General features: G+C 41.0%; 1 protein-coding gene across 1 annotated transcript; it reads right to left on the reverse strand.

The window, feature by feature from the left end:
• Positions 1-4,326: 4,326 nt before the first annotated feature.
• On the reverse strand, positions 4,327-11,204 carry LOC116618955 (ski oncogene). Its single transcript, XM_048724994.1, has 2 exons — positions 7,450-11,204; positions 4,327-5,384 (listed from the first exon to the last, which is right to left on the reverse strand). The coding sequence occupies exon 1, from the start codon at positions 10,408-10,410 to the stop codon at positions 8,248-8,250; it is 2,163 nt and encodes a 720-aa protein (XP_048580951.1). The 5' UTR covers positions 10,411-11,204; the 3' UTR covers positions 4,327-5,384; positions 7,450-8,247.
• Between the last annotated feature and the right edge of the window lie 1,000 nt (positions 11,205-12,204).

The raw sequence follows: 12,204 nt of genomic DNA on the forward strand, positions 1-12,204 counted from the left end.
AGCTCTGTAATTCGGCTGTTTCTTCCCTCTCGACAATTTAGAATTGATGCTTAAACCCAGATACCTTCCTATACAGCCTAAACTCTGCTGTTATAGTATGAGGAAAATTTTACTCAAGACACCTTTAAATTTCAGAGCCCCCATTTCATTGTAAACATTTTTTTTCGGTGCCCCCCCCCCCTTATAGAATCCCAAAATTTTCTCCCCCCCCCTCGGTGTATTTAATGAACACTCCCTAAGATAATAGATACTATCTATTTCCCACGACATGACTGAAAAACATGACGTGACGCTTCAAATAAGCCCATTTCAACATCGAATAAGGCGGAGAATTTCTCTGAGTACTTAGTAACTTATAGCCAAACGAAATATCAAAAGTGTCATTGAAATTTGAGCTTTTCGTCCCTGAACTGATGCACAGGGCAATGATGATCAAGGAAAAATTATCTTAAAAATCCAAAATCTGGTTATGTGCACTTCGGCCTCACGTTATTTGTGTTTTGAAAATCAGTCCGTAGAACAAGGAACCTATAGCCATTGTAGACATTGTAAGTAATTGTGTCTTCTCTCTCGATCTGGAATTGCGCGTTTTTCAGGTCATTTCCCACCCGGTAGTATACGCGCTTGTTTCTCTCGATACACAATTGAACGCAACGGGAACGCAACTACTTAAATATTCTCTTGAGCTTTCGCGCTTGCGTCTTCGTGAAAACAAATTTTGAGGGGACACAGGCATATATATTATGCAGAGCTTGTCTGAAAATTATTTAAAAAGAGAAAGGTTGCGGTTAAAAATGGGAAATCTTAGACACTTGCCTGACCCAATACAATCTGAACCTTTTTTTACGAAATTAGCGCTAGTGAACTACTGCAGTGTTTAGTACTGATGAGCTACTTGCTTCTTGATCGACTACATAATTTCTGCGTTAGTTTAAAACTCCTCTTTATAATTTCTCGGGGAAATAATTTTATTATTATCTTCTTACTCAAAGTGGATACTGAGTTTCAAAAACAAGTGCCGATCAAATTTAATGTGTAATCCCAGAAAGCTAGTGATGTTGGCGCCGATTGCATCCATAGTGAAACACTCTTACATTACGCCAAGAGTGATTAGTTTCATCTGGACTAAAGAGCATGCCAATACATAGCCTGAAGCTAGTAAGCGAACCATTCTCATTTTCCCGCGGTCCCCATGTCGAGACTAGCGTCGTGCAGACTAAGTGCTCTGGCGCCGCGTCAGCCTATTCTCCCTAGAGGGGGGCGGCACTCAGACATAGCGTCTGGCGCGCTAAACGCCAAGCACGTCATCCGATTCCACAACAAGAGGGAGGGCAGGCCTTGGAGCCCCATCTGTCTATGCTGGATCCTGGAGCTCGGGTGGCACTCAGACAGAGCGTCTACAGAGCGCTACATGCGATTCGCGGTACTATCCTTATCCCCCGTTACTATATCACGGTGTCGCCAGTGTAATCGAAAGGCAGAAGAAACGCGGTACATTGAACGAAACTCACACACCAAGCGCCGTCTTGTCTGTTAGATGCATGTATTGAATGATTACCTGATAAGAATTCTCTCAAAATTCTGTAGTCACAGAAAACCATTGCGGTACTTTGTCGTTTTTTTTCTCGCTAGTTTGTGGCCAAAATAGTTAGATCAAAAGGGGAATGTCAAAAACTACTAGACACTAATAATAGACTATGTGAATCACTAGCAATTAATTAATTATAATTGGAAATTCAGGAGATAAAAACTTTTGATTCGACAGTTTGTGGGTCATTCTAGCGGAACGAATATTTGATTTTTTTTATAAGGGGATTGCTATCAGTTAATTCTCAGATTGCATCGGGGAAGCATATTTGTAAGTGTTTTAAGGCCCGACATTAAAAGTCAAATTATATACCTCAGACAATTCAAGCCGCATTTTCACTCAGCCGCAAAGGGGTATACTCATGTTGCAAACGCCTAGGCTTAAGTTGCAAAAAAACATTTTTGGTAGCTCCTGCCGCAGCTTTAGACACTGCACAAGGCGAACTATAGATTAAAAGTTTAATATAACTTATAACCTTCTCAACTGTTTGCCAAAATTATTTCTTTGATCGGCACTCAACAACTTATAGAGGAGTAACAACAACATGTAACATTTCACAACACAGAGGGGCGTTGCTGTAAACTGATTCTGATACTGATTTCAGTAAAACAGTAAAAGAAACTTTGTAATTATTTTTCATAAGTCTAGGTGGTGCTTTAAGGCATCACCGCTTGACTGCTTTGGCAATTAGTTGTACGCTAGCCTACAATATAATCCATGCTTGAGCGTCAACTTAACGGATCAATCCGTGAAAACGCATACATTTAACTCCCGATCATTCGAACCTTCAACGAGAATTAAGAGTCAATGTGTCAATGCAACAATAAGGGCATAATTATAACTGTACATAAAAATATACCTGTACATTATAACAGTAGGCCAACGTGTCAATACAACAATAAGGCCATATATAATTATAACTGTACATTATAACAGTAGGCCAACATGTCAATACAACAATAAGGCCATATATAATTATAACTGTACATTATAACAGTGGGCCAATGCGTCAATGCACCAGTGCTGGCGTGGCATGTTTCTTGCTGAGTACATGAAAGGGGTCATAGCGGCCAATGCAAGTTAAAGAACACCTTTTTTCGAATACATCCTAAACGCTAGGTAACCGTCCTCTAATTTTGTTGTTGCCTTAAGTTGTAAAGTATTAGACGGCCGATAATTGTCAACATTCAGTTGCTCTGTTCGGACAGACACAGGCCACTGCCACCATCATCAAGCACAAGTGGGATGTCCTTTGGAATGACTGCATTTAAGTCAGACTGTTGAATCATTAGCGTCGATTAAAAAAACGGTTGAGCACATAGCAGTTAAATCGGTTGTTATCACAATCGAATCAGACTGCCTAATCACGAACAAACTAGACAGCCGAATCACGAACGAATCAGACAGCAGAATCACCAACGAATCAGACAGCTGAATCAGACTATCCAATCAAGAACGAATCAGACAGCCGAATCACTAATGAAACTGAATTGTTTAAGTTCCTGGATTGAGGCTGCATTCGGTCTTAGTGTTTGCACTTGAATAGGGCAGCATAGTCGTGCAGCTTTAAATGCACGGACTGTATCATGGAACTGCACACTAAATTTTTGCTGGTAAAAGCGAAAGCCTGGGTTGATACATGCTTTTGCTTGAGCAATCAACTGGTTATACAATACCAAATTTCCACCAGCATGTTCATGTGCCTTGGCCTCAGTGTTGGGATATGATTCAATTGCTATTGCATGGGCTAATGCTGACAAACGCTCATAGCAAGTAAATACCAATTAGCCGTCCCCTTCAAGATAATATGTTGTCTTAACAAAGTGCTTGCCAGCATCAATTAAAGCTGCAAGTTCAATATCCAAGTCTCTAGCGATGATTGGGTCACCAAATAGCTGCAAAAGGTTTGCACGACAAATGGGAGACAGGTTTTCATTCTCTCTAAGAAAAGGCTCCACATCCCCCAAAAAAAACCAACACTTGATTTAAGACTTCCCATTTGCTCCACCATCTGGTATTTGATTGAAGTTTCATTGCTACTCCAGTTCTTGTTTTCCACAATAACCGTGCAGCTGGACTAAGCGAAAACATTGTATTCCAGCACTGAGAAAATGTGTCTAAAACACTAAATTCAAAGTGCTTGCCCACATTGTCAATTGTGTGAGAAAACATATCACATCAAGTATATGGGGAAAAAAAACTTGACTTGACGCAGCCCAGCTCCATTTACCGATGCACCATCTCGCATTGCTGCTAGCAGCTGATTTGGTTGAATTCCATACTCTACAGCTAGGCATTGAATTAACCTCTGAGCAAGCTCTTCTGCATTCATGCTCTTGGCTAGGATCTCTAGCTTGATGAGCCTCTGCTGTACAGTCCATTCACCGTCAATGAACCGCACAATTATTGCTAAAGCTTCTCCAAACCTGGTATTTCCATCAAATATAACAGAAAAAGCACTATTTGCAGCTATTTCTGATTTTACAGTGTCTATCTCCTTCTGACGAATCAAGGGAATGAATTCTGCCAGATGAGTGCGAGATGTCAAGCGACGACCATATTTTTCAAGAAAAGGCCGCAGACTCTTGACTTTTAAAAGGGGAATACCTGCCTTCAATAGAGCTTCTACAAGTTCATAGCGATAAATTCGCATGTCCTCGGGTAAGGTTGCTCCTTTTGCTGCCCCATTTGATTTTGTTAGAATGTTCTTGATATTTTGATCCTTTGTCTTGCTTTTCTTGATGTTCTCAATCGATTTGATGTGTTTTGCAGATGAAACATGCTTCTTGATGGAGCTCTTCTTTTTTGAGAGTGTTTCCTTACAGGCGTCAAATCTCAGATTACCCGATGTCACGGTTAAATACTGGTCTTTGAACTCCTTTACTCTATCCAACGAGGACACATTGGGGTCCACTGACCCACGCACGTTTCTTTTCTTCTCAGAGGGATTACTTTGTACTTTTCTTGTTCGAGAAACATCGGCTTTTGCCGGAGTACTCAACCTAGCTCCTGCATTGACTGCTATTTCTAAAGGATCTGAGTATTCATTAGATTCATCATGGTCACCCGAGCATGGACCATCGCTCAACTCCGCCATTTTGGATTTTATTATCCGCTGACCATTCTAAAACTACCACAGGCATACCAACACTTATAGTCGTTCTAAAAGATATATTACATCACGAATCAGCTAAAGTATCAGCTTTTTTTAGTCTTTATAGTCATCTTGAAGTCGAGAAACGTCATAAAAAGCAAAAAAAAAAAAGAAAAAATAATAATAAAAAATGCTAAAAATCGAAAAAGTTGCTCGAGGTAAACAAAGTTGCTCGAAATAGCAAAAGTTGCCAAGCAACTTATGGACAGCCCTATCGTAATCCCCTCACTCCTTTATGTGTCAAGGATGTTTGTGATGCCTCGAGGGCGTTTTTAGTTTGTGGTAAAAAGCGGAGTCGAACCACGTTTCCGTTGGGTATAAAATCCTAGCGTAATGCAAAATGTCTCGGAAGGCTGTTGACAAGTCAAAGCGCTTCAGGTGTTTTGACGAGTCGGCAAGCGCATCAAATCTTGGCTTCAAGTATGGCCTTGAAAATCACAGGCGCTTGAATAGTATGTCTAGGGTGTGGTTATACAACCTTTGTTGTATAACCTTTATTTCTATTTACAACTGCTATGTTTATAATGTTCAACAAAAATATACAATTAGTTGACGTTCAAGTAGTAGTATTCCATGTTCATTAGCTTTAGCTCTAACTTTGTAAGCAAATAGTCTTTCAACAAACTACTTATAAATATTTACCTTCATATTTTTTTATTCAACGAATGCTTTTAGTCTTTCCTTAGCAGGCAGTATAAAGTAAAAGAGGGTTAGGCTTAGCTTTCGATCAGGTCTTCTTAGAAGTTGAATGACCGATGTTCTTGGAAATGCATGAGGTTGGCACCTAAATAATCTGGTGGTTCGTCCTTGGCTGAGCGTCATGTGTCTATTTGGTCACGTCAGAGACCCTGATTTTCTTAATTGCATAACCAGAGCAAGGAGCTTAATGATTTTGTACTGTGTGCTTTTTTGTTCTTGTTACAAACACAACTAACTGGTTAGTTGCTATTTTGTTATTGTGTCTCGAGAGGTTTCTTTAGGGAAGAAAAATGAGGAAACACGGTAATAGACTCTCTCGTTTCAGGCTTCTTTAATCGTGTAAAATTGACAAATCACGGCCTTGACTCGCTCATTGTTCTGGTCCAACAGGATCCAATGAATCTCAGGTATTTAGACAACCTGCATCGTGTCCAGCAGAGCAATCCCTCCCACGAGGATCATAAAGAGATTAAACTCTAACGGGTGGGTCAAAAATATGTCAACGCAGAAAACACGTTGCCTAATGAAATATGCATTAATTTACGTCTCACGGTTACTATAGAAATAAAGGTTTTCGCGCACATTACACTTGAATTTTCACATCCTTGGGGAAACTAAATGAAATAGGAAATGTTACTATAAGGCGGCAGGGTCATAGGAGGCTAAGGAATAACCGTAATTTTGGTATTCGGGCTTCTGAATGAGGTGCCAGTACAAAACTGAATTCAGGATCTTACAAAAATAAAAAATAAAAAAAAATAAGAAAGTTAAGAAAAAAATATATATATAGATGAGCATTAGTCTGAGCTCTAAGATTCTCCCTGCATTTTTTCCGACACAATAATGACACTGGGTAACCGATGATAATTTTTTTTGGAAGAGAGGAAGAAATAAATTTTTAAACCAAGCGATAAATTCCACCATATGTACGTTTGTTTTTCATCTAAAAGTCTAAATGCTCCAAGAACGAGAGAGTCGTGAAAACATTTACGCAAAAGAAGTCACTTGACAGCCCTTTGGACGTGAGTATTTGAATCTTGCATTGCTGGTGTTTGGTAAAGTCATCTACCGACAACGCCCCGTCGTGATCTTGACACTTGTCAAGAATACTGAACCCACAGACGACGTTAGAGCGTAATCAATCAACCCAAAAGTTCAGACGGCATCCAATCACTTTAAACAATACCAAATATTCCAGTCCTCAGGCTTGTTCCCCTCGCTTATATACGTACTTAAACCGTTCTTTCACTTAAATGAATAAGTAAATCCTTCCTTCGTATCGTAAAAAAGCCCCATTGACAATTCTACAGTCCCTCTCCCTCTTAAATCTCTTAGCGCCGCAACTTACCAAAAGCTATTAGAAAGCAAATCAATACTTGTTTAATTCAAGATGGGATATTAGACCTGTCTGTGCTGCGGTTTCGCTGTTTTAGCAACGATTACCGTCATGATATTATCGTCTTTATCTGGCTCATTGAAGAAATACTTCGTAAGATAAATAGCGAATTATATAATAACCCTATGGAATTACCCATTCGGGCTTTCCTTTCTTGTCAAGTCAATTCAATAAAGCAAAAAAAAAAAAAAAATCTTTGTGTTATTCTTATTTCATATTAGCCATTGTTGCTAGTCGAGTACGACTCCCTTGTTCCGGAAGTAGTAAAAAACACTTGTCTTGGTTCGTCGGCGCCTCAAAGAGGTTGTTTTTCAGTTCCAAAACGACATTAAGAAACCAGAAACGTCTTCAAAAAAATTTCAAAATTTGCAAGTGTGTGATGGCTCTGGCGTCAATACCGCTTGTTTATAGTTTTCTGATAAAGCAAGTTGAAGATTTAAAAACATATTCTTAAAAAAAACCCTTTATTTCTATTTACAACTGCTATGTTTGTAATGTCCAACACAAATATACAATTAGTTGACGTTCAAGTAGTAGTATTCCATGTTCATTAGCTTTAGCTCTAACTTTGTAAGCAAATAGTCTTTCAACAAACTACTTATAAATATTTACCTTCATATTTTTTATTCAACGAATGCTTTTATTCATTCCTTAGCAGGCCTTTTTATAACATTTTTCTAGCAAAACGTCAGATATGCAACGGTCTAGTTTTGATAAAACTTAATTTTATATCCGATGCGCCAAGCGCCAGACCTTTCATTTGAGAACAAAGATAACACTCTTTTTATCCAGAGTAAAACTCTCAAACTTCGAGACAAAATAGATAATTCATGAGACATATACACCTAGTCGCGATGAGATGACTGATTCAGACATTTCAGGTGTTTCTGAGCCCTTCTGGAGTGATTAGTACGAGATAAAATCTGCCGAGTAAGTGACATTCATTGATCGCCTGAAGACAGGCTTTCTCGAGGTCTAGGTATTTTGTCTTCGAATAATGGAAAGTAGTAATGTAAATACTATCCTGCGGTGCTAGATTAAAAGGGTTTATTTTGACTAAACAAGAAAAAGCCACCAAAACTATTCTCTTGGATCTTCATTTGCGCCGCGGGTAGATGAATTAAAAGATCTTTTGTGTATCTAAGGATATCCAAAGCACGAAATAAAAGAATGAACCTCATTCACATTTCTTGAGACGAGTAGAAACACTTCTACGCAAAAAAAGACAACAAATGCACGCTTTAGACTAGAAACCTAGTTTACTTTAGTCCTTTTGGAAACTCTCACCCCTTTTTGTTTGATATTTATATCTTTAAAGGTATTAAGTACAATAATCATTCAGTTCATGAATTTGTCATAACGTGCGCGACAGTTAGAGATGTGACGAGGTAATGGAACTAGTTATGAGACTTAGATCGAGTCCGCGCGACCATTTCCAGTGGGTTTAAGAGCATCTTCGCATGATTTTCCGTTAGTAGACCCATTAACAATTTGTACACTTCGTAAGACTGTTCGCACATCAACATGTCTAGGGCTAGTCATGGCGCCGAGATATGCAGATGCTGGTTTATATACCCTCTGGTTCTTTATCCAACCGTGTAATGACTTGATTTCGTTCTCTAAATCGTTACAAAACAAGTCCTTCTGCTCTAGTTTCGAACACAACTCGCGCACCTCTTGCTGGAGCACGTCAATAGACTCGTTCGATCCCCGTCCGCTTCCCTGCTTGTCCAGTCTGGATTTTCTCACCTCTGCTTCGAGATCGCTAATCTTTGCTTTCATCTCCTGCGTCTCGTCTCGATACCTGGCCTGGCAAAGTCGCAGTTCTTTTTGCGTTTTCTTCAAATCGTCATATGCCTCCTCGATCTTTTTAGCGTGTTCCTGCCGTAACGACTCCAAATCGTCCTCGACAATTATTTTCTCTTCTAAAACTCTTTTCAGTTTGTTTTCGTGTCGCACGTAGAACTCCTGTAGCTCCTTCGCCAGCGCGGCGCTCAGCTCTCGCGGACTAGGCAGCTCTCCATTACACGTAAACTTTATCAGAGTTTGATAAACATGTTCCTCAGAGAACGGGGCCTGTGGGTGTGAATTATCCAAATGAGACCTTTCGCGATTCAAATTGGAATAGCTCTCTTCAAAGGCATTCCACTGATCATTGTGCGCTACCACGTCTAGCATATCCTTCGCTGTTTTCTCAAGGGACATGTGATCGCGCGTGCTCGGCATAGGCAAGCCCTCGAACAGCTTCCGAGGCGGCGGCTGTGGCGGCGTGTTTTCTTCGTGGTCCGGTCTCTTAAACGCACGGTAGCTTCCCTTATGCTCGCACGCAGGGTCATTGCATTGACAATCCGACTGATATGTCACCGCAGTCGGCGAAAAGATTCTCCCGGAACCCGAAGGGAGAAATGCGACTCCATTAGGTGAGGGTACTGGTAGCTTATCAAATGGTGTTATAGTCGGTGGGATTCTCTGTCCAACAGGAGACCACGGACGAAACGCTGACCTCCTACTTATGATTCCCCCCTCTGAGCTCCCAATATGAGGTGCACTGTTAAACTCCCCATCTCTGTTCTCGGAGCTCTGAGACGACCGTGAATCGCGACTTTCAGAGCGCTGTTTCTTTGCGGGTGATGGTGGGCTACCCCTGGACTCAGATGAATTGTATCCGGTATCCGCCACCTCGGACTCGGCGTTCTCTCTCTTGACTCGCCTCGGGCTGCTACTGAATTTACTCGTCAGTGTTTCCCATAGTCTCTGCACGTGTAGTGTGGGCTGATCGTTGCAGAGCATCAGGTAGAGTTTCCAGTTTGCGCTGTCAAAGCCCCAGTGGCAGGTATGAACCTCGCCGGACGTGTGATGGTGTGTGACAAAAGTCCTTGGCGAGAACACCCCATCGCACTGCGAGCACGTTACACACTCGGCGTAAGGATCCGTGTAGAGCTCGATCTCTAGCGTCCCCACACAACCGCCAAAGCATTCGTGATAAACCTCCAAGCTATCCACCGAGAATAGGCGACTGTTCCTGTGGGGTACGTTAGAACCTGTAAGTGCGCCTATGAGACGAAACGCGTCGCTTTTCGCGATAAGACCGGCGGACGCGCACGACCAGGGCAACACTCCGGCGAGCTTAAGAACCTCGAGTTGTTGTGGCGTACAACGAGGGCAAAATATTTGAAGTCGATCTCGTGTCGCGTTGATCACTTGCGAACTAAATCCTTTGAGAATTTTCTCCACTAGTTCTTTGTAACATAGTCGCTTTTCCCCTCCGTAGCTGAAACAGGCCAGGGGTATTTGGTTGACAAGAGTTTCTTTAAATTTCAGCGCGCTCCGTTCCCTTGCGGGCGCATACATCCTTGAAGATGTAGATACTGTGTTACATATTCGCCACGGAGCCTCGGTAGACGTAACAACACGTTGTTTGCTTTCAGAGTCGACGCTGGACCAAGGCTTTTGGACAATTCGATCGGTAAATCCTTTGGGACCAGAGATTGAGTCGGTCGAGCAATCTCGATATTTCTGTAGTATTTCGTCTATCAGAGGGTTCTGGGATTTTTGGTAGATTTCCTTCTCCATGACGGTCAATATCGAGGAGCGTCGTAAATATTCCACGTTAAACCTGATGTGTCGTGGCCAGCTTGAAAAACATTTCTCTAATCTGTGTTGTGTACGTCGCACATGCTCAGTTCGGAGATATTTTGCTCCGTTATTGTCTTTGTCGCACGTGATACAAGTCAAAAATAGCCCAATACCTTCTCGACAGACGAGACTGTGGGCTAAGTGAGACTTTGCACTTTCGAGCACAGCAAGAAAGGTCGCATAGACTATTTCTAATTAAAGACGTTGGGGGTATGAGTCGATCGACACTCGGTGCTTGGGCCTTCCGTGTCTTGAATCTTCTAATTGGAATGAAAATGGGATCTCAAGGCGATTAATTATTCAACAGCGTGTGGTGCTCCGCTGGTCGTTGTCGTGCAGGTTACGAGCGAAATTGACCGGTTGTTTTATATTTCACTATCTAGTCTTGCCAGGTCAATTGCTGCCTGAGTGCTTCTGACCAATCACAGGCTAAGACTACCAGACATGGATTCATCTCCTGACTCGAATGTAGAATGTAAAATGTTTTCATTAAGGCTGCGTAGACATTGTCTAGACGTGGTTGATTGGTGCGTCTAGACCTGATCTGCTGAAGTGACGTCGCTTTCGATTAATCCCTCACGACACCGCGCTGTGTTAATCACGGGGGCGGGTTGAGTGCGACTAAGAACCCGCTTTCTATGCGGCCATATCTTGAACAAGTTTCCTTTTCGTCGCCATAATACCTAGCACAAGAGCATGCTCTGGGCCCGGTGGCCGTCAGAGTTGATTACTAGGAAATTACTAGAACAATAGGCGCCAGGCGTGTTACCTAGGTAGGCTTTGTGAGGCGTTTCGCCGCCACACAATAAAAACACCAAACTGATCTGACAGATGTTTTCAGACTAATCATTATACAAAAGACAAAAAGTCTCCGTCAAAAGCACTACATAATCGACAGAAAAATCCCCCTTCGAATTTGTAATTATTTTGTCTCACTCTCTGCCATATAATATGCAAAATGTTTACTCTGGGGTTAGGTAATACTAGGCTGTAACATTCCTTTCTTTACAGCTTTGATAATATTTGGAATACAGGTCAGATATTGTTTGGTATTTTCTTTCATATTCACTGATGTGAAAAAAAAACTCGCATTAAAAAGCTCCTATCATATTTGGGAAATAATAGGCTGCAGCCACCGATAATGCCTTTTCATTACGGATTCGACTAAAGACCACTCAATGGATAAATAATCTAAAATGAAATTAATCTTAAATCGGGGCCACAATTTCCCTCAGACAGATGATAAACACAGGATTAATTTGACAGATTCTAGGCTTTTCTCTTGGTTAATTTTCGGTGAATTCAACCCGCAGTTGTTTTTGTCTGTCGTTTGAATAAAAAAAAACAATGTTTTGGATAGATATTAGCTCATTTAAAACCAAATAATCTAAGAAACCAGGGTATTTTGATTTTGGCTTCTACAAACTTTAAAGCTGTTGATATGTAGAGAGACTTTAGACGAATTAGTATTTCCACAATTAACTTTGACGAGCAATCATATTTGATCTTTAAGGAATATACTCCAGACAGAGAAAAGTAGTTTTTTAGACAGAGTCTGATTAATGAGCATTTCTTTTCAAGATTCGCATCAAAGACTAGCAAAAGCTGTTTGCCTATTTTTTTGGTGAGATCATAAGGGAAATGAACAGTTGAAAGATTTGACATTTCTAAAATATGATTATCAAACTCCTCTTCCAGTCGCCCTTGCTGCCGGTCTATCGCAAAACGAAT

Source organism: Nematostella vectensis, chromosome 3, assembly GCF_932526225.1.
Source record: "Nematostella vectensis chromosome 3, jaNemVect1.1, whole genome shotgun sequence".
Taxonomy (NCBI): domain Eukaryota; kingdom Metazoa; phylum Cnidaria; class Anthozoa; order Actiniaria; family Edwardsiidae; genus Nematostella; species Nematostella vectensis.